A 23912-nucleotide genomic window follows, 5' to 3' on the forward strand; every position below is an offset into this window, starting at 1 on the left:
ATTCAAAATCCCTCGCCTCGGTATCACGGAGCTTAATTAGACTCCAGTTTTTCCCGCTAACTCCACGTATTCGATTAATCTCTGCGTCTCTTCAAGATGACTGACACACATGCGTGCATGGTCAGTCACAAGAAAGTTGTAACACTTTTTTCATTCGAGTTTCGCAACGCATCTTGTACCCGGTAAGAAAACGTCTCCCATGAGAATAACTAAAAATAAATTCTCCTGCTTGACGTGCGTTTCGAAATTTATTAAAAAAAAAAAAAAATGTGCGGCTTTTCGTGACTGACCACACGTTTAGATACGCTGAATTTCCCCCGTTTAATTCAAACATCGTCGAGAAAGATACAAGGTCTGTTCTTTTTAATTGAACTAGGTTGCACTTTTTGCCGTTGGAGCGAAACAAGCACAATAACGCAACGTTGCGGGGGAAAAAGAACGAAGTCTTTCCAGTGCGGCGCTAGTTCAGCTAACGAGAACAACCTGAGCCAAATGTTGCGATGAATAAACATTCACTACGGCATTTCCACAAGAAAAGGGGAAATCTCGTCACATATTTATATTTACTTAAAAATTATCGATCTTCTCACGATTCTAATAATTCATTCCTGAAGAGGTGAAACGCGAGAGAGCGAGAGGCCGGTTCACCCGGAATCAAGCGAGGAATGAATTCCTCGTCGTCTATTCGCGGCGGGAAATTCAATTCTGCAAAATCGCGCGTAATTTGCAACCGCGAGATTCCCCGTCTCTCCGAGATATCTAAATCGCTGCTGTTCCCCGGCATGGAAGATTCGCGAAAGCCGCTGCTTGTAGCGCATACTGTTCTCTTCGCGTCGCGCTTTGTCGTCCTTTAACCGTCGCGACGACGCGATGCAGACTCGCGTTGGCGTCGGTGGATTATCGCGTGGGACATCTTCCGACCTGACCATCATCGAGGGCCTTCTCCGTGAGCTCTCTCACTGATGATCCTCATTACGTCGCGGAGTACCGACACGTACGTGCGGCTTACACGGGACATACACGTGTAAGCGAACGTATTCCGGTCGCATATCCACGGCGACGAAGTCGTGATCGGCACGACGATCACGTGCCATCGCCCAAAAGAATGTCGGTGTGCGAGAAAGAGTCACCCGATGCAGTCTAAGAAAATTGCTCGAGGATTGTCAGCGTACGCCCGTGTGTTTGCTTATGGATGCGCATATGTGTGTATTATGCGTGTGTATGTGCGACAGGAAGCGGCCAAGGTTGGCAGCACATCATCGTACTGTGTCATGGAATCGATTACATCAAAGTGTGTGTAACCTCCTCGTCGGAGGAAAGTGTGCCGCACAGCGCGAGCGGAGTTTTATCGAATTTTTTCCGTCGGCTTCTACGATTTACCGAAAGTCCGCGACTACTTTCGCCAATTCCTCGGGATCTCGGGGCGCGAGAGGATGGAAGGAAGAGAAAGGAAGGGAGAGGGAAAGGATTCTTTTTTTCCTTTCCTTCTTCCAGAACTGTTTTAACACTTTAAACGGCCGCGTGTGTCTCGGAAAAATTGTTCACCACCGCCGATAGATTTCGACAGTTCGCTTAAGTAGTATCTAAAGAGACAAACATCCTCCTTGTACATAAATTCCTACATCTAACTTGATATAGCTGCGAAATGTAATAATTGTAAACTCGAGATATGTTTCTTTAGAAGACAATAGCCGCTTGCAGAATGAACGTATACGTGACAGCAGCCGTCAAAATGTTAAAAGTTCATGCTCGCGAAAATAGCGAGAAAGAGAGAGAGGGAGAGAGATAAAGACATTTATTGAACATTCTGGTCTTTTAAGAATGTTTACATTTGGAACAGTTTCCAAAGAAGGATGGGCAGAAAACAAAAGGAGGCAAGGAAAAACGGAAGATACAAGAATTGAAAGAAAAGAAAAAAAAGAAGAAAAAATGACACGTAATGATGATGTATATTAAAAAAGGGAAAAAAGAGAAAGAAAGGAAAAGAGGAGGAATTCGTTCATTCCTACATTCTTCCTTTCTCTCGCGCCGTTTTGAGAATTCATGCACGTGAGAATGGCGAGAACAGTCGCGGGTTTTCGGGAAAATCCCCGGAGGAGCCGGATAAATCCGAGGAAAATGAGAGAAAAGAGAACGAGCGGAACGAGAGGAAGAAAGTGAAATTGGAAAACGGCCGGGGCTCTCGCAAAGACATCCCCGTAAATCCTCGGCGATTCCTCCGTGTCTAAATCCTTTTATCAGATCTCGCACTTCTCTAACGCGTTTATCGAGTCGTCCAGCTCTCTTTGCATTTGCGCGTATCGCCGAGCGCGTTCTCACACGCAATTACAAGGCGCAGTCTAATGTAACTCCGCCGGGGTCGTGAAGAATGCAAGACTGCATGCGTTGGAAACGCAGAATCCAACAAAATGATCGGGCCGGTAACCACGCGTTTCCGATGATAACACGTTTCGGCTGAGAAAGAGCGCCTTTCTTTAATTGCCCCCGGTGAGAAAGCCACCGAATCACACACGCTATCTACCTGCGCGCTACGTTGCAGAACGCACTTGGATCGAACAATTCACGTTGCAATTAAATAATAGAATTTTCTACCGTCTCCACGCGAGGCTAATCGCAACCAAGACTAACGGTATTCGGGCTGAGTTACCGGTGAAGCCGGAGTTACCGCTCCGAAAGCGAACTGAAGGAACAAACAGATCGCTGCACCGCGTCCGTGGTACTTAACGGGACACCAAATTTTGTCCCCCCCCCCCCCCNCCCCCCCCCCCCCCAACGATATGAAACACCACAGATTCGCGCGATCTCGCAAGTTGGCAACGAGATGCAAATTTATCAACGCGCTGTACGCTGAGGAACTCATTTGAAAACTCATTCATTCAAACTGAATTCTTGTTCGGACATGGGAAAGCAAATATTTCGATAATATGAGAACCAAAACATTGATTCGTCTACCTATCCAAACAAGAACTTCATTCGAATCGACCGAATGGGTTTCTCAGCCGTATTTCCTCGGCCGTCGATCGCACACGTCTTGTCGCGAGATATCCGCATGTTTCACGCTCCGCCGAGATGACTTTCACTAAATAATCTCTGCCATGTTACTTTGGTATTTCAGGACAGAGCGCGCCATGCGACAGTCTTAGGGACACGCGGGGGCGAGGAGCGGGACGGGATCTGCGATCAATAAGCGGCTAAAACGTCGAAGGTACGTCGAAACGACGGTCCTGATTAAAAACCTTGTCCGGCGACTGTCCGTTTTTCCGTCCGTGTTCCCGACTGTATCTAACAACATGATTGACGTATGAAAGTTTCTACGCTCGTAATTCAAGAATTTCACTCTCCTTCTCTCTTTCACCCTTTCTCTCTTTCTCTCGGAGACCGACACACTCCAGTGATCCTCGGAGCAATTAAAATCAATCTCGAGGACTTTGCACTCTGAAAATAACCTCCAATCTCGAAAGCAAATTCCCGATCGAGAGAGCAACATTTCTCGGTGGAAGCGGAACGAAGAGCGATTTTCCACTGACGTTCACTTCCACGAGCGGATTGTCGCTCTTATAAATTCAGTCGCATTATCGCCGCTATATTACGACGTCGCCCGCTATAGCGTACGTTCGGAAGGACGTGTTACAATATGAACGAACGCGAAATATTCAGTGGGCTGCCACGCTGATTTTCATTGATTATTTTAACGCTCAACTGAAGCTCGAATCATCAAAGATACGGTAAATAAACGCCATTCGCGATGCATCGATATTCGTCGGTCCGTTTCGTTGGCTCTCTGTTTGCTGTATATTTAATTCGCCGCGTACAATTGACTCCATTTCACGCGTAAATAAGAGAAACGGGGCGACTTTACAACTCCGGTCACTAATGATCCCATGACGGTCAACGTGTCAACCTCTCTTCAGGGGAATGAATTTATTAAAGCCAGAAAAAATTAATCTTATCTCACAGAGACACGAACATAATATCTGCCCATCGTACATTTTTCTCTTCTTCTCGTCGTAGAATTTCCCGGTGAATATTTTTTTCACAATAACGTTCATTGTATCATCGTCGACAAAATGTTTGTTGAATTAAAAAAAATCGAGCATATCTAAACGTGCACATCTGTGTTAGTATCCCCGAAAAGATAAGCTGCGATCAATAATAAGAGCATCTGTAATAACAATCGACGTCGTTTTCCCGGGTTTGACGGAATACCGTCAATCTCTCAATCGGCGCGGAAAAATCGCGATCGCCCGGCCGCGGAGCATCAACAACACCTCCTCGGCGGCAACGGTCAGTATAACCAGGTATTTTGTTACCGTGCACTACCGCGAGCGAGCGCGTATTACCGCGGTGTCTAACGGTGCAGCCGGTCCGGCGCGAGTGCATCGAAGCGTGCCGACGAGAACTCTCCTTCGTTCGCGGTCCCGCATCACGGTTCGCCGAGGAGTCATCGTTAGACGCAGCGAGAGAAGGCACCGATGAGAACAACGACAAAGACGATGATGACGCTGAGGACGTTTCCCCGACGATTTCTCGCCGCGTTTTCCTCGCTCGTTTCCACCGCGGACGCACGCTGCGCGAAATGACCGCCGAGCTGACCGGGCGCGATCCGTCTTTCTCTAATTTGTCGAAGGAATTGGCTTGATTCGCGCGCGGACGAATCGTGCGAACGTAATTTCTACCGCGAGAAGAGACCTCGTTCGGGAATTCTACTCAAATCGCCGATCTTCCATCCGTATTGTGTGTGTGTGTGTGTGTGTGAGTTGTACGTGGAGAAAAATTAATTTGTCATTGCAGCAGAACCACATGGTTGCTACTTGAAATATTCGTTATGACGGCGATAAAATTTAGTTGGCATAATCAAATTAGCGAATTATTCGTAATTAGAGCAGGAACAGTTTTGTTGCCGGGATAGAAAACTTCTACTTGCGAGTGAATTGATCTTTGGGGCATGTTAATTTGCTGTAAGAATCAAATAGTGTTTGCCCATATTTATTAACTTGTTCTTGTAAACTGTTCTTACAGCAAAATAATTTGTAGATTCAACAAAATAATTCAACGAATGGCGATACTCTTCAACAAGTCGTTTTACTATCCACATAGTGACTGACAGATTTTGCTGCGACAACATAAAATTTGCTACGCCGGCAAATAATTTTTCTCCGTATTCCAGGTGTAATAATATCCCCTGTAATAAGTTCGAAAAATTTATTTTCTTTTTCATTGTTTTATTCATTAAATTTTTTATTTGAGATCCCTTATAAAAAAGTGCTGTCGAAAGGATGAAGAAGCGAATAAGTGTGATTATCGGTCCGTCGAGTCATTAATTTTCCTCTTGGGTATTTTTTCCTTTTTTTTCTGATTATTATCACGTTTCTTTATTGGAGAGTGTGTGCTTAATTACGGATAATCGACGACTTGTGAACAAGGACGACGATCATTTCCACGCGTGTTCCGCTGAGCCGGGGATTTCGCATATCTCGCGCGCGCGCGGAAGTCGCCGGTAAGACGGGAAGCTTCTTACGGCCCTCTTTTTTCTCTCTTCTCGCTGGACACGGTAGTCGGTCGCACGAGGAAGTCGAAGATTACGCCAGGCCGGAAGACCGGATATCAATCGCATCTTTTTTAATGGTCTCGCCGGTGCGCGGATATAATGGCTATAGTAAAACTATCTCCGCAACATCTTCGAGCGATTGCGAGGGCTGGGAGAAAGAGAAGGAAAGGAAAAAGAAAGAGAGAGAGAGAGAGATGGACGATGGAAGCACAATAGAGTTTCGTAATAAAGTCCGTTGCGTCTGAATGCAAGCGAGTCGGTCGTCTGTGTGATGAGGAAGGGCATGACTCGACTTTTCTACGAAAATAAGTTCTATCAGGGGAACTGTACCGTTAGGGTAGCCTCGGCGATCCACGACCGGAAAGGCTGCGAGTCGCTCTTGTCTTAAGACAAGGCGCGCCTACGTCGGGAGCCGTTGTTAATTATTTCTCTTTTCCTCGCTGAAGGCGCTGAACGCGCTCCTCGTTTTACTTCTTTAATTTTCACGATAACAATAACTAATACAATTTATATTACATTAATTAATTAACATTTAATACACTAACATGTTAATTAATATTCATATTAAAATTAAAATCATTATATTAATATTTATATATTTATATCATCAATAATAATCTCTTTCGTTGACGAAACAACAAATGTTATCGTAGTGATAGTATTGATTAAAGTAATGAAACGAAAGGCCAAGCACCGGCGTTAAAGTCGTAACCGCCCGGCCTTGAAATCTCGAGCATCACTCGCTCGAAATAAATCGAACCCTCATTTCGCGGATGACGAAAGGCGTTTTTACTTTGCGCAGGTGAGTTTTTTACTTACGCATTGCCGAAGGATGCGAAGGTCCGGCAGAAATTCGCGCGTCTCGCCTCTCGATCTTCCCCAATCCCCCGCCGCGGCAGAATTAACGACGTTATCGAAACTTCGGTAATAGGGCTGTTATTTTCAATTTCGGAGACTCTCCGGCGGAAAGACAAACGTACGGCGGGACGTACGTACGCAGGGGAGGGACGAGAATAATTAAGGATCGTAAAATGATTTGCGTAATAGGTGTCTTAAAGTACCGCGCGAGTACCTCGTTTCTCAGCAGCCGCGGGAGGCTGGGAAGTGTAATATTACCGAAGGGACCGTAATATGATTTAGCGCCACGTTGCCGTGCTGCCTGCGGTGTCGCGTCAGGGGGGCGGTGAGCGAGGGCTTGGGGGAGAAGGGGGATTTTTATTTCGACTTTAACTCCACGTGCGCGATATGTTAATGCGACGGTAAGATGATACGACCGGGTAATATCTCCCCTCCGCACGGCACGGAGTATCGCCAATTAAATCGTACTTCGTTATTTCCTATTAACTGTTCTTTCCTTTTTCCTCCGTGCACAGTGCACGGTGCATCAATTAAATAATTAAGCAAGTAACCGTGCAGCGGCATGAGGGGGGAGGAGAAAGGAAACGCAGGAAGCAGGAAACGCTACAATTGGCCATGAGATTCTCCTGTGATTTCTCGCGCGTTACTTTCCGCGCTCACAATCGAGGACGCGATGCTCGGCTCCTCCCCTCCTCCTCTCCGAAGGCTGAAGAGGTAGAGGCTGTAAAATCTTTAATGAGCTCTAACGAACCGCCCGTCTCGCTTACTGACGGCCTGCCCGTTCGCGATTTCACGCGATGATGCGCGATCTTTCGTACAAAGTGTCGCGCTTTCGTACACGTGGACGATAAAATATCGACGGCGAAGGAGGCGGTTGTTACTCGCCGGTCAAGTCGATTGAATCCTCGATGCTAAATATATCGGCAAAAATCAGCCCGAATCGAAATTTTGCCCCTACGTCGATCCTAAAGAGGATTATTGAGAAAAGTAAAAGTAACTATCACTCGTCCGATAATGCTGTGTACTGATAGAGATTAACACTCGAATTCGGTACGTTTAAGGCGAAAGGAAAGTGAAAATGCGGCTTTAACAGATTCAAAACGGAGTATCTCGCAACGTCATTCAATTTCATCTTTGATCGAGAACATCATTTCAGGCTCGTATTCGCGATTCGTTCTTCGTCTATTTAGTTCGATATTTCTTATCGTATGAAAAAATAAATCCAAGTTAACGAGTGAAGAAAGATTCGCTGAGGTACGATTGTCAAGTTATAATTCATCAAATAATAATAAATTCAACTATAAATATGGACTTAAATTTCGACTCGGGATATCCTTCTTTCTCGAGCTTGTCAAACGATATATCGGAATTTCCTATATGATAAACAATTGATTTTGTATATTTGAAAGTATACGACGTATCGTTAATCACTTCCACTTCGATGTCTTGGCTACTCGATCCAGCATCCTGGCTTCTGGCGACCTCCTGTCCTTCCGAATACTCGTTCGCGGCACTGACATTCCCGGGAATACGACGTTTCGATCAAAGAAACGCGTGTTAATTAACGCGATGTTGACGAGAGCCCGATTAAATGTCTCGACTCACGGCGAAATATTTTAATCGCCCGACGGGAACGATAAATAACCGTACCGACACACGGACACTACAGTGTACGTGTTGCTCGACGTTCCGAACACAATGAAAAAGCTCGTAACGCACGTCATGTAAGTTCAATCACCTTGAAGTTTCGGTATGTTTTGGGTGTATTGATGTCAATTTTTTGCCACCAGTAGGCGACGACGCTTGGCGATTGACGGTGGGGATGACGTAGCCCTTTGCTTGAACGGCGTAGCTCATTGTTTCGTAACTCTCGCGCGTTCCGCGTTTTTTTCGGGCGAGTGCGCGACCAGCCTCCACCTACGTTCAATCTTTATTCGAAAGATTGAATAAAAGGGGAGTCCTTATGCAAATCATTAGAGATTTAAATAAAGATTCAATCTTGCTAGAATATCGACGTAATTGAATATCGAAAAATTCCGAAGTGAAAATTTTTCAGACTCAGCGTGGAGAAAACTGTAGTAAACAACCGCTCGCGATATCAATGTAGGACGATGGTTTGCACGATACTATGTATCAAGATTTTTCATTGATCCTCCAAAGTCAGCGAAATTTGTAGGATTAACGTAGAAACCAAGTTTCGACTCGGGAAAGTATTCCTTTCACGCGAACGCGTTGAGGGTGCACTCGTAAAGGAGGATCACTTCTTGCTCTTCCCTTTTTCTATATTTTGCATCGGGTAATTGAAAACCGCCAAATTTTCGCGAACGATAAATCACTTCGTCCGTCTTTAATAGCGGCGGAGGAAGAAGTTGAGAGGGGGGGGGGGGGGGGGCGAATCNGTTGTTCTACCATAATTTATAACACTCATCGCGTGTCCCGAGGAATTTTGTTAATCGCCGCCGACGTGGCTTATATATAGCCCGACGCGCAGTTAACTGGATAATATAACTATTTCTATCCCCGACGTGCGATATTTGGCGCTAACAAACGACCTCATCCTATCCGTCAATCCAGTCGATTACCGGTGAATAATGCAGCCACCGTGCGCCGCTAAATTGCGCGCGGCAATTTTTTCGAATTAGGCACGGCCATCGGCTATGTAAATGACCGTTGACCGACTCTATTTTTACTTTTAACGGTTGATAGCCCGTCTCCTGGCGCGTTTAAGTTGTCCGCGTGTAATCGCGGAGAATGATAACGTTCGTTTGAACACGATACGCATACGTGCATAACCGGACTTTGCGTCTTTTATTTGCGCGCTTTTAACGCCAATCACGCAAAATTATCGATTAGCCATTCTCGACGATTAATTTAGTCGCTCGACCTGACTCTCACTTTCTTTTCGCGTAACAGATTTGTTAGCAGTAACCAACAACCAAGAGGTTCCGAGCTACACCTGAAATCTTTTATAATTTGTACGTTTGCTCGGCGCAATTACCGACGGTAAACGTAACAGTATTTCTAAGCGAGCCTCCGGAAGTCGCGGCTCGTCCGTATGTAATCGTTTCTCGTATCATTATAATTACGACGTGTCGTTTTTATCTTCATAATTCACGAGAGAAAGAGAAAGAGAGAGAAGGGGAAGGTAAAGGGGAGAGAAAGAGTATGCAGCCTCGTGTGATATGCAATTTGAATTCTTACGGAAAGACGGATCCGAGAATGCAAAAATGCGAATATTCTTGGCAGTGATTTTTCAAATATCTCTTGCGCTCTCGACGAAACCGGCATCGACGGGCAAAATATTATCGTTGTTTTTTTTTTTCACACGATAGAATTATCATCAAGCAAGATATGCAGACTGAACTTGGAATCTTTCACGACGAATCGAATTCTTACGGGCGGGGAGATTGAATCCGAGGGTGGAGAAAATGTGAATATTTTCGGCGGTGATTTTTCCGACACTTTTCCCGCGCTCTCTCGACGAAATCGGGCGTCGGTGGACGGAGTTGCCGGACGTTAAACTATTCTCACGCGCTACTAAACAGCAGCGAGCAACGAACGGCGAGAACAGTTCGCCGCGCGTCCAGTTCCGCGGCGTACGGTAATACGCGGCGCGATTCCTCCGCGAATCCCCCCGGCCGACGACGAAGGCATCGCTCGGCGAAATGATTCACGCGTTTCCGCATTATCGTCGGGAATATCGTCGTCTGGTGTTTACGACAACGTAGCGCCGTCCGTCCTGAGCGCGCGCGCGCGACCCGTGTTGGATGCGAAACGTGAGCGTGCGCACGAAGGAAGAAACGAAAGAACGAAACGCAACGCGCGGCACAACGTGATATTTTCATGAGCGAATAGTAAGGTCTATAATTTGTACGTTTGCTTAGCGCAATTACCGGCGGTAAACGTAACAGTATATCTAAGCGAGCCCCGGAGGTCGCGGCTCGTCCGGACATAATCATTTCGTGTATCATTATAATTACGACGTGTCGTTTTTATTTTCGTAATTCACGGGAGAAAGAGAGAGTATGCGGTCTCGTGTAATATGCAAATTATTACGAGAGTTACCGTTCGGCGCAATTACTCGTCTCTCTAACTCCTCGGACGATTAATCTTATCGTGTAGTAGCGGGATTCCAATGCGATCGAGATTATATCGGCGCGCCGAGAGGGGAGGGAGATTGGAGATTACAATCCGCGCTTATCCCGTGTTTGACGTCTCGGAAAGGAAATATCACGATGGATAACGGCTTTCTCCGCTCCGGTTGAATAGAAGAGGGGATCCGCACGGGAAGGGCTCGCTGTCTACTCGAGATGTTGAAAGTCGTTGGCGATCTTTTCCTCAAGCGCGCGGATTCTCCGATCAGCTCGATATTAACCCGGTCGTCCGATTACCAACGCTACTTTTCCCAACTTCTCTGTTCTCAAAATGTGTCGGATTTTGCCTCCCGTGTTTCGAATTTCGAGGAAGAAACGCGAGCGATTTCTGGTACAGCGGAGGAAACACGATGACGCACAGTGCGTACACGCGTGTGCCGGTGGACGCGTACAAACAATGACGTAGCTGTGAAATATACAAAGGAAAACTCACATTCTGAAAGTCGCTCGTGGGAATGTGGGTGTCCAAGTCGCTTCCTTGTGGATGATACCTGAGGAAACAGTGATTCCGATCTTGATGTCTCGTATTGCGCATGGGCATTTGTTATTAAAGTTCATTACGCTAATTGCGACCGTATAATGTCGCGATAGCGTAACCGTTGTCCGTCACAATCGCGACGCATTAACCGCACATGTATATTTTATGAAATAAATTCTCGTTTCCCTTTCCCTAGTTTTTCACGTCGTGAAAATATCACCGCCTTTTAACGAGAATACTCGACAATGGGGCCGTGCGCGAGCGCAAATTCATTAATTCCACGACGAATTTTTCCAACGCACGAGACCCCATCTTTTATCGGACGAGCACCCGCGACTAATTACACCGCCGTCATTATTCTCCGAGAGAACGTTAACATCTCATAACGATCTTTTTCATGTTATCCGTCCTCGCTCGGCTTTCTCTTTCGCCTGCGCCCGAAGAATCATCGTCGACCCTTCTTGCCGCAGATGCTGCCGAAGTTGCTCGCGCTGCTGCTCTGGGCGGCAATTCCGATTGCGCTGTCCCAGAGCAACTATGCGTCGCAGGGCAACAGCATCGAGTATCAGCCGGGACTGCCGCCGAGCACCGTCCTCGACGGCAAAGTCACCAAGCTGGACGACATCTCGCCGATTATATTTCTGAATCGAACGAAAGCCGTTCTCAATTGCGGACAGGGCAGCATGCAGGTCGAGCTCAAGTTCAAGGAGCCGTTCTACGGGGTGGCTTACGCCGACTTTGATCGCAACAGCGCCTGCATATTCAAAGGACGGGGCGCGACCACCGCCAAATTGGAGCTACCTCTCAAGGGTATATCACACGTCCTTATATTCAATTCAAATTCGCTCTTGGGGAAATGTAACACGCAGGATGCCCCGCGTCTTTCATTTTACCGAGAGCGTGACCTTCTCCTCAGTGAAAAACGTCGAGGCGTCGATAGTTCTCGAAGTACGAGCGATCGAAAAAGCGGGGCTTTTCGCAAGCTAAATTTCGACCAAATCAACAACGAAATTATTGTTTCTTTCTCCCGATTTTAAGCGGACTTTGTTTAGCAGATTTTTATTTTGGAATTTAGCTACAAAGATATGTTATTTGTTGAACGTTGAAAAGTCGTACATGAGTACATGACCTGCTTCGACATTTTCATTAATAATTCATTGTTTCATGTATAATTTCGTAATTATCACGTCCAATAAAGTGATTGTTATGATTGTTATTATTATTATTATTATTTCGAAGAGGGATAATTATTTCCAAATTGCTCAGAGAAACTCTCGGTAAAATTCAAATCGCGAAGTCTGGGACGCTCTGTATAAGTATAGCGAAGCGTAAGTTGAAAAATACAGGATAGATACGCAAAAATCACCGATGATTTCATCGACGCTTCATTCCGCGATTTCGTTATCTTCGGTTCAGCCACGATCGCCAGGAGGAGGTGGGAGGATTGAAATATTCAAGCGCGCCGTGCAATTCCAACGGGACCGGAGGAAATTTTCATTTTTGTACGCGCAAAATAATCTCTATTCCTCAGGATGCGGCACCAGGCAGGATCCGCTGCGCGTGTTCACCAACAATGTGGTCGTTCGCTTCCACCCCGGATTAGAGATGGACGGAGACGAGGTTATCACTATAGTCTGCAGATACCCTCCACCCGTGGCGCCGGCACCTCCCGCGCCGCCGGCCAGCATGTAAGAATCCTTTGTTGAAATCCTCACCGCGGAAAGTCTATTGTCGGGTATAGTCTTACGCGAAAGTACGTTAGCGTCGATTTCTCGCTAAGTAGCCTCGTACGATACGCCGTGAATCCCATAACAATATTCCTTCTCCAAAGACCGACGGTGCTTTCTTCAATGTGATCACCTCGACGATAATTATCCTTTCGCGTCTCATCGTAGACTCGAATGACACGACTCGATAAAGTACCCGTTACAACCCGAAGACGCGCCGTTCTTGCGCGTGCTCTCGCGGACACACCGTCCCCGTTTCTGCGAGAACCGGCGATTACGGTGTCGTTGCGTCGCGTAAATTACACGAGGTTAACGCAGCAAACTACCGTCCGTCTGTCATCGAGGGAAACCAAATCCACTACCTAATGCATGCCATTAATACAATTTACGGAAACGAGGGGAGCTGGAGCGCGCGCATGTCTCCATTACTCGGCAAACCGTCAACTCTCCGGGACGAAGGTTGCGCCTAATATCGGCGTCTCTCTCGCCTTCTCGCCTTCGTCCGTAATCGCGTCGGAGGGATCGCGAATGAGGGCTAACCGTGCGGTGCTCGACGTACCCGCAACGATACACGCCTTTGTTTCCCGCAATCCAGTTACGCTCGCGGGGATAGCTGCGAGATATCGCGAACTTACCGCTGTAACTGTAACGCGTCTCGCCTAACATCGCGCACTTCCCGGCGCTTCTCCCGCGAGACTGTGGGGGAGATGAAGGAGAGTTGGAATCATCTTAACACGTTGTTTTTCCCAGCCTTTTGTCTTTCAAGATTTCGCAACAACAAACATTGAGACTGATCTGTTTTACTTTACCGAGGGAGTTAATGCAAAGTTTTAATGTCATTTAAATTTAATCATTTTAAGAATTAAGAACGTAATTAGATAAATTGTAAAGTCGAATATTTGTCCCGACTCTTCTCCGTACTAAGGAGAATTGTGGCAAAGTAAACGGAAGTAACTATAATTATTAACGTATTTAGTTTTTATTGTAACATTTAGTAAGATTATTTATTAAAGTAACATCTATTAAAGTATTAAATAAAAATGATTTATTAAAGCTGTTATAAAGAAGGCAGAAAACAGGTGTATTGTAGGAAAATGACAATAATATTAAGACTGATATAGTAGATTAAAAATATATGGAAGCGTAAAGATATCTCAAGGGAAGATTAGGACGTCCCAACTCGCTTCCTTACGTTAAAACGGTTATCCAAAACTTTTAGGTTAAACATCGAAGTTAGAGTACACTTGTATCGTAGAACTCAAGAACTATGCATTAGAAAGAAAAATCACATATTAGAATATATCGAGTAAGATTTTTTTTCTCTTATAAAATGCAACTGTTAAAAAAATTTCACAAATATAGTAAGGAAATAATCATTTTTGATGGTCAGACGTGGTTTTCACTTGATAATTAACTTAAAATTATAATCTTTACAACTTGGTAAAATAAGTTCCCATAGACGTCACAAAGAGACACATCAGCTGTGTCACGATGAAAAATGCAGCAACAACTGTCAGAAAGAAAACAACCCTCCCTCATCCCCTCCGCGCTCCCTATGAACGAAGACGTCCCACGTGGTCCCCGTGATTTCTCTTCCTCTCGTTCTAATTTGACTCCGCCCGACCTGCCCAGATCGGCCACGTTGGCGCCCGCGCCGGTGACCGAACCGCCGCTCAAGGGTTTCCAGATCCTGCTGATTATCTGCGCGATCCTGTTCCTGTCGCTGCTGCTGTTGGGCCTCGGCTGCTCCTACATGTGCCTGAAGCGGCGGAACGTTCGCGTGGTGCACCGCCACCCGTTCGAGAGCGGCACCGGCTCCGAGATAACGAAACTCTCGGGCTCGTCCCTCAGCAACATCACCATGTTCGAGGGCCTGAAGATACCCCGCGCGCACGCCCTCCTCCACGCGGCCGCGGCGTCCACTTCCGGTAGCGAGGTGAATCTCGTGATCGATCATTCGGACACGCTGCCGAGCGACTACCCGAGCGAAAGCCACTCCGAGGTGAGTCCCGATAATTGCCCGGGAAGACGGATGATTGCGCGGAGGCGCATGCGAAAGGAGAGAGCGTCGCTCGCTCGCTCGCTCGCGCGCATAGTCGTTAATCCTTTTAGCGTGAGGAGCCGCGCGAGAGAGCTCTTCCGTCGTGGATCTTAATTCATTTAGTCTACAGATAATCGTAATAAATTGTAACGCGTCGCAAGGAGCCCCCGGGAGAGGAGGGATTTTCAATCGCGCCGCGTCATCATCGTCTACGCGAGCTCGTTCAAGTAACGAAACTCCGCGTTCCGAACGTATTGATCCGATTTCTCTGTGAAAGTGTCAACAGCGGACTTTACGCGAAACTAGCAACTAGCATTTGTCGAAAATATTTTTCCAATGTTTCATTTAATCGGAGAGACGTCGGAGAAAAGTAATTTAGCGAGACGATTTACTTGTACGTGAAAATATTCAAGGTAAACACTAAGCGGATAATTACTTGCCGAGGGAGGATACTTTTCCATCATCTTCTTTTAATTACAGAGACATTAGATAGAAAATAAGATAACTCGGCATATCGATCAACTTCTACGTAAAAATATTGAGAGCAAAGTTTATGTGAAAATATGAATCTGGTTGGATCCACACGGAGAAAATATTGTAGCGAAAATTACCACCAAATTTAACAATGCTGGAATTATGACTGAGATTATGATACGCGTCGTAATCTTTAGTGATTTATATCGCGTGTATACATCATTAAAGATTACAACCTACATAACAATATCGATAATAATTCCGATATAATCCAGCGTTACGAACTTTTTGGTCGTAAATTTTACTACAATATTTTCTCAATATACCTGACAATGAGCAACCAGATTCGTTCGAAGGTTGACAAAGTTTTCAGTTCTCACGAATCAAATTTCGTTCTTACAACCGGAAGTTCCTTCAGAATTCCGAGAATATTTTCCCCAACTTCTCGAAAGGAAGGATAATTCCGCGCACTGATCGCACCGATCGCCCCTGGGTTGTACAGGTCGACGAAGAGCGCTCATTGCCCGTGTCCTCCGCCGGATCCTACGACAACAAGGCGTTCGTGGACCACCACGAGGTGCAACGACAGGTGGAGATGCGCACCTCGAGCTCCCTATACTCCGAGACAGTCGCCGCCGAGGTGGAGACCTCGTCGACGACCGCTGCGAACGCGTCCCGGGTGATGGTGCCGCGACACCCGGTGGCGGTGCCGATCGAGCCCAAGTTCGACGTGCAGATGCGAGTGAAGAGAGCCCCGCCGCCGCCGCCGAGTCCGCTGCCATCGGAATCGGACGTGGCGAGCGTCGCCCTCGAGAGGAACCTCACGACCATCCTGGAGAGAGAGGAGTCCAGCATCACTCGTTCGCTCGAGTCTTCGCCCTACCGTATGACGACCTTCTCCTACGTTCCCGAGCTCCACGGACCGCCGGGAGGCGCGTCGTCCGTCTCCACCATCTCCCGGCAGCAGACGCCGCCGGTCTACTCGAGGATCCTGCGTAAACAGGCCGAGAGGGAGACCACCGTGACCAGCCAAGACAAGCTATCTTCGCCTGTGGCCGAGCAACCGGCGTTGCAGCATCACGAGATTCGCCGGCCGAGATCCCTGACCTCCCTGAACACCGAACTCACGGAGAGCCGCTCGCTCACCGAGGTGACGGACGCCTCCCACGCTAAGTACAGGGTGGCGAGTATCCTCGCGCCCACTCCGCCGCCGCCGCCGCCAATCGCGCCCACCACATCCACCACCGCGACCCACACCGCCATTCAACATCGCGAGCACCGTCTGCTGCGCGACGAGATGACCGAGCCGCTGGTCGAGCCGCAGGTGGTCGCGCCCCGCCGTCCGGAGATCACGACCCACGAGGTGGACGACGTGTTCCTGAGGACCGTCACGGAGAAGAAGACGATCGAGGACGTGGAGCGGCATTGCCGGCAGGTGACCGAGTATCGCGCCCGAGCCCAGCCGCCGCCGGATCTCAAGTGGGACGTCACCATCAGGAACTACCCGACGGAGGACCTGCCGCCGCCGCCGCCCGAATGGGAGAACTTCTCCGACGTGAGCTCGACCTCCAACCTGACGATCACGAACGAACCGACGCATCACCACCTGACGGACGACGAGCCGGACGTGAACATCGAGCCGACGTACACGACGCGCGCCGAGATACCCTGCAGACCGCCACCCTCGGCGACGCGTCGTTCCCTGGACGACTCCGACGCCGACTGGTACACCAGGTTGGCGCGCGTGCTGGAGCCGCGTTACGCCTCCGAGCTGACGGAGGAGGAGCGCGGCAAGTGGCGCGAGATCATCACGACGGAGAGCACGCTGAGGACCTTGCTGACCGAGGCGGTGGTCAAGGAAGACTACGAGCTGATACGAAAGGACGCGAGATACGTGAATCTGTTCCCGCCGGCCAAGTGGGACGTGATCATACGGATCTTGGGCCCGCCGTCGGGCCACAACGGCTCGTCCTCCAGCCACGGCAAGAATCACGGGCAACGGTACAAGCGCTCCAAGTCGTCCGAATGGGACACCAGGTCCCGCCGGTCCTCCCTGCCGACCTTGTACGAGTACGAGAGCGACGGTGGTAGCTCGGCTCGCACCAACCAGAGCCACCACCTGCAGACCTCGCAGTCCGCGACGACCGTGGCCGCGCAGAGCCGTTCGCGCCGATTCGCCGGCTCGATTCACTCCCGCGGTGCCGGAGGTGCCGGCAGCGAGGCCGACCTGAGATCGATGTCCGAGATGACGGTGCGCGACTTCGCCAGGGTGGACAGGGACGACCTGACCAGCCTGAGCTCCTTCGAAGGCGCGGACTCTCTGGTCAGATCGCTCAGCCAGCCGAGTCTGGCGAGGTCGGGCTCCGAGTTCACCGAGCACTGGGGTATGCCCTCCGGGATCATGGATCTGCCGCAGTGGGCGGCCGAGCACGACGGCGCCAGCTCGGTGGAGACGACGCCGCGCGTCATCCGACGGGGCGATCGCCTGGAGGTGCTCACCTCCTTCGACGAGCACAGAGGACGCGCCGGCCTCGGCCCGTCCATCGTCAGATCCAGCCGGTACAGCGAGAGGGAGCTCAACGTGCGCGTGTCCGAGAGTCAGAGGGCCTCGGATTGGTTCCACGACAACAATTCCGAGCCGGAGATGCAGATCTGAGCGGACCGGAGATTCCTACATTCTCGCTGTTTTACCTCGAGCTCCTCTTTTACGCGCGACGGCGACGCTCCTTGATCTCGAGAAGCGATCTCTCGACCGAATCTCCTCGCCGTCGTGTTTTCATTCGTCAAGAGGCGAACGAAACGGCGGTGTATTTTTTTTCAATCGCTCGCGTATTCGGCCAAATTTCCCGATTTCGTTGCACCTCGGACGAGAATTGATTTCCGCTCTTTCAAAAGGGAGGAGAGCTCCGTCGTAATGGACGTAAAAGTCATCTTCCGAGGTAGGGAGAGAGAGATCGAACGATGCAGGGTGTCGTAAGTATGAGTCGAGATTGAAACTTCAAGATACCGTCGGAAGGTTGCGCGGGCCACTTTGCGGATTCGAAGTATTTCGCTCGGGAGCGAGGTGAGGTATGTACGCGCCGCTCGAGGGATTAAAGGATATCGCGAAAGAAGTTCGTGAAAGTCGAGCTCGCATGCAACTACAACGACGCGACGGATCGCGATGCGATGTATCGCGAGCACCACTCGTATATCCGTTTTCTCTTCTCCTTCCCCCTCCACGGCCGTCTTCGCCCCTCCCCCCGATATATTTACGCGGCTGTACACACGAGCGGATACGGCGTTTGTCTCACTCCCAAGGAAATACTTTCCTATGTATGATCGATATCTTGCCAAGAACGACGGCGTTCGCCGTAAAATCCACTTATTCGCGCCGAGTGGTCAGCCGTTTCTTCCTTTCGTCCTTACGTCGATTATACACGCTGTCCTACTTTCCGTCCGGCCACCCTCACGGCCGCTCACTGCCCGAGGACTCCCGCGCACCCACGCCCCAATTTTCCGGGGCGATTCCGTCAAGATCTCTCCCGATGTCCCGAGACCAACGCCACTCTCTTCACACCGTCACTCGTGAGACGCGAGTTTTTACAACGCGGTCTCAGGCGCGAGTGGGTCTGCAGATTCTGGCGAGATTTCCACCACCGAGGTCGATTCCCGATCGCGCGAATTAATCCATCGCAGAGCCCGCCCCGCGGACGATCACTTCGACGACTCGTGTGCTCTCGTAAAAAACGACAGCCGCGTCGAATCCGGGGAAAATTCGCGAATCGATACAGAGAGAGAGAGAGAGAGGGAGAGAAACGAAGGTTCCTTGAAAAATTTCCCAGCCACCCGCGCGGGCTTCGATGGATTAATCGGCAAATCCGTCCAACTCCACTCACACCCCTTTTTCACGATCCACGGGGACAATGCGAGAGGTAGACAATCGCAGGATGGGAAACAACAAACGACAACAATAATAATAATAATAACGATAATAATAATAACGATGATAAAAATAATAATAGTAATAGAATATAATAATCGCGCCGAGGGATCGAGCGCGCTACGCGCAGCTCTCAGCTTCCTAACGTTCGATAGATCGCCGCGATCTCCCACCGGGGTGATTCGCGCGGGGGTGAGCAACATGCGACTCGAGAGAAACCACCCTTTCCGCCCCTCCCCCCTCTGTGGCCCTACCAAGCCCCCTCGTCGGCGGTGCAACTGCGATAATAGTCTTACTTAAGTAGGTAACGAAACACACTGGTGCTGGGTTATACGCTTCAAACGTTAGCTAGAATCTCCCTCTTCAAGAACAAACATACCCAATCAATCACCCTGGCCCCCTTGTCCCCTCCCGTGCCCACTCTCTCCGTCCACGGGTCCCTTTCCCCGATTTACAATGTATTATCGTCGGAGTACCCGGACTCGACCGAGAAATAGCCGGTCTATCGACCGACACGGTACGTACCCGCGTAGATAGGTGTATTTGTGTAATTACGTATTTAGGGCTAATGTATATTCTCACGCGCGTTGAATCTTTGCGTAACTCCCTCTATCTGTCTCTCTCTTTCTCTCTCTCTCTTTACGCGCAATTATTAAGGCTTACGAAGTCTTCCTTTGAATCTTGAACCGCGAGACGGCAATGCGGAGCTCGCGAAGTCCCGGTCGACGCATGTTGATCAACGACACGTTAACGACGTGTGATTCCTCGCGATTGCGCGCGCGTAATCGACGGAGTTTCTCTCCATCTCGCGTCTCTTCAGCAATCTCGGCATTCCGCGGATTTAAGCGACGATGGCGCCTTTATGTGCGCGTACCGTTTTAACATTAATGGACACGATAATGAACGAAATAACTTGATGTAATTCGCGCGAGTTTTCATCGCGATAACGCGAAATGTCGCAAGAGCGATGGAATGTAATATACGATATCGTATCGAAATAAAATCGCTGTTAGTCCCTGGAGTTATTCCAAATTATGCAAGAAGGATAAACGCAAGGATCCAATCCACATGGAATGCGCGTATAGGCTACCTGTTGGTAGCAAAATCTCAAAAATGATAATTGTAGAATGGACCCTTCTTGCATAACTATGACTAATTGCGGAACGTTCGCCATCTTAATTATTCCTGCGCAATTGCTATTTATATTGACGGTCAGTGCGCGTTGTATCATAATTTATACGCCGTGACGTTTGATTATAATATTTAACGATACTACCGATGACGGAACAACTGTCCTTCTCGTTATTCATATGCAATTCACAATGCAATCGAGTATGCGCGAGTATAGAGCATGTACGAGTTACGATCGATAGCCCGATTCCGAGTTGAATGTTTGTTTGCGAGATAAATCCGTCCAAGGATTTGGAATTAATGTTACACGATATCGTATTAAGCGCGTGATTTTCTGCGAATTCTGTAGGACGCGATGCAGAGAAAGGGAGAGAGAGAGAAAGGGAGGGAGGGAGGGAAAGGGAGGGAGAGAGAGAGAGAGAGAGAGAACGACCATTTGACTCTCTCCCCGTATGCGACAATGTAAATCAAAATCAGCGCAATAAAGTTACGCATATTTTAACCGTCGAAACGAATATCGCGATCGGCGTTAAGCCCACACGCAGATCGATGAATAAAACATAAAGTGCGCGATGCATGAAAGGAATATCAAGCGCGATTAACGAGGTAATAAATCATACTGAGAAATTACTTAACAAGTCTTATCAACGTCCGAGTTTTCGCCAATAAATTACATCGACCTCTCGGGACGTGTCTCCGGTCGGAAAGAAGAAAAAAGAACGCGAAGAAGAAGAAGAAAAGGAGAAAAAATCGCTGCGAAATTGCGAAGTGAAAATTCGAAGAGAGGGAAAATATCGCTTACGATAAGAGGAAGAAAAACTAATTAGACGCCTGTATTTAACTCACGGAGACGCGATTGAACGAACCAAGACAGCAACGGGAAGACGCGATCGCCACTTATATCAGGTGCAATAGCCGCGCTGTATATCGTTAGAAATTAACGTAACGAATAACCTTTAGATATGATATATATATATATATATATATATATATGCTTATGTATACATATATTTTTTATATCGAATTTTCCGACGAAAAAATTGCGAATTGCGTTTGAATCGACTGTCCCTTTTGAGAGTCGTACGCGTGCCCGCGCAACAACAATATTATTCATCCGGGCGTGAGCGCTACGAATGGGTGCTATCGGGGATGTAAATAACAAAAGGAAGAATCAAATTAAAGGAAAACACAGAGAGAGAGAGAGAGAGAGAGAGAGAAAGAAATAACCGTCTCTAGTAAAATAATTGGGTGGTAATGTTAGAACGTTCGTTCTCCTCGCGATTGTTACTTGGAGAGAAATGCGGCGGACACCTAAGTTCGGAACTAAACATTGTAACTCCTAATAAGCGCCGGCAGCCGCAGCGAGCCGCGCGTCCGAGCGCGTTGCAAATCACGTAACCCACGTCGCTTCGTATTATTCTGCAAGAGATTAACAGAAAACGGCGCGGCCCGACTTCGCGTTGTCGAAACATCGACGAGGTAACCCGGCTCGACGGTGATTACGATATACGAATAAACGGGGATGTGTAACACTTCGAGCTTTGGCGCGAGTTCGGTGAATATGGCTATTAATAAAATTGGTTATCCAATGCGGCTTGTATTGTTATTCACTTATTGCCGAATAAACTTGATGATGCCTGCACTAGGAAACATCTTATTCTGGCGTACCCGACCCACCCTTTGTGCGCGAGGTGGAGAGAGATAGCGACGTTTTTATTTAGATTCTACAGCGAGCCCTCTAAAAACGTTTACATGGAAATGAAAAGAGCCAAGTACAGAAATATGGATGTAGAATATATTTATAATAAATTTTTCAGACCAAAAGGGGTATAAAAGGAATGAGAGAGAGAGAGAGAGAGAGAGAGAGAGAGAGAGAGAGAAGAGGAGGAGGAAAAAGAGATCGCCGAAATTTCGGAAGAATACCGGGAAGGGATACCCTCGTCTGGTATTCAACGACATTATTTATCACATGCGAATATTTCGAGCAACTATGCTGTTCGGAAAATGACGGAGCAACTTCAAGACCCCCGGATCTCTCTATGGGAGTCATAATTCATGATTTCACGAATAACACACCGAGTGCGGGGGACGAATGGGCGGGAAGGGAATGTAATATAATATCGAGTATAATATAACAGCATAGAACGTATGGATTATGGGGATTAAAGCGAAGTCTGTTAAAATCCGCCATGATCCCCCGAGTAGCCTGATACTGCCGAACAATTTATCTGCTCGTATCGGAGGGAGAGAGGTGGGTAAGTAGGTTGGTAAGTAGGGTGTGAAAGAAGTAAAAGAGGTAACGCGGAACAGCGTTCGCAAGGAAAGAGAGAGAGAGAGAGAGAGAGGGCGAGATACCAAGGTTACCTCCTCGCGGATGGTAACCAGATTGCATCGTCGGAGCCGGCAAGTTCATCCGGGCGCGGCTCCTCGATGGGAACAATCGGCGAAGCCGTCTAAATTAATTACGGCGAGGGAAAGAATTCCGCAGAGCGTACAGCGCACGCGGCTGATCCATTGAAATCGACGGCCAGCCTCGAGCGAGATTACGAGAAGTGAGGTCTCTCGAGGTCGCATCGGAGCTCGAGATAGAGGTAAGACAAAGCGAGTGAGCGAGCGAGAATGAGAGAGAGAGAGAGAGGTAGTGAGAGGGGGGGGAGGGGCGGAGGATGGGACGTGCGAGGTAGCTTCGTATAATTGCTTCGCGAAGTCCTCCTAGATCGATCCCTCGAGTGGAAAAAGACGCGCCGAGGCGCGTTGGCTGACGCCCCCCTCCCCCTCGCTCGCGAATAGATATATGCTTTTGTTTTCCCCGAAAACAAGTCGCGGCCGACGGGGTGTCGCGCGCGTATGTGCTACGTGCCTCGCTTCTTCGACCATGCGGGGCGGATCGACGCATGCGTTTTTCCCGCGCACCCGCGTACCCTTCGCGGAATTATCTTGGCCGTGAATCGAGCAGTCTTCCACGGTCGTTCCCGAGCTTGCTCGCGGTCCTGCGGGGGTGCTGCTCCGCTGCTCGGCCCGGCGGCTCGACGAGCGGCAGAGAGGCGAGAGAGAAAGAAAGAAGGACAGAGAGAGAGAGAGCGCACGCGACCGGCGAATTCGCACGGCGCTATCTTATGATTATTACTCACTTGCTACACGTTGTATGAGTCGCCTCTACTTTACGGTGAACGCGATTACGCAATATATACGCGTACGCGCGCGGTGACACGCGACGACTGCGCTCATACCGACGACGACGCGCACGGTGGTGTATTCTCGGTGGTGGTGGTGGTGTGCTGCGAATACGTATATACGGGAACAAGGGGGTTGGCGCGCGCGGTGCACGCGTGGGGGACACGTGCCGCTCGGGGCTGTGAGCGAGAATTGTGACGTACGTGAGGCACGCGCGGTTAAACGTCATTTCCCTTCGCAAGTTGCAGTGAGCTTCGGCACATTAACGGGGTAGATATACCGGTGCAGTCGGTCAAAAATTCGAGCGCCTCTTCGCGAGACACGCGTGTGTACGTGTGTGTGTGTATACGTGCGCTCCGATTACACGAAATTTTCGCGCTTCGCCTCGTTCGTATCTAAATTAAT

At 48.7% G+C, this 23912-nt stretch overlaps 1 protein-coding gene across 2 annotated transcripts in view; it reads left to right on the forward strand.

Annotated features, from left to right (window-relative positions):
• LOC106746289 overlaps positions 1-21975 on the forward strand; it is a 37342-nt gene extending 15367 nt beyond the window's left edge. For both annotated transcript variants that reach the window (XM_014622710.1, XM_014622711.1), the window contains exons 2-6: positions 3116-3205; positions 11509-11848; positions 12570-12726; positions 14398-14767; positions 15783-21975. In XM_014622710.1, the coding sequence (XP_014478196.1) occupies positions 11509-11848; positions 12570-12726; positions 14398-14767; positions 15783-17936 (3021 nt within the window). In that variant the 5' untranslated portion in view covers positions 3116-3205 and the 3' untranslated portion in view covers positions 17937-21975. The remainder of the gene's footprint in view (positions 1-3115; positions 3206-11508; positions 11849-12569; positions 12727-14397; positions 14768-15782) is intronic.
• Positions 21976-23912: the final 1937 nt, after the last annotated feature.

This window comes from Dinoponera quadriceps, unplaced genomic scaffold (genome assembly GCF_001313825.1).
Source record: "Dinoponera quadriceps isolate SergipeBrazil2010 unplaced genomic scaffold, ASM131382v1 scaffold566, whole genome shotgun sequence".
Taxonomy (NCBI): domain Eukaryota; kingdom Metazoa; phylum Arthropoda; class Insecta; order Hymenoptera; family Formicidae; genus Dinoponera; species Dinoponera quadriceps.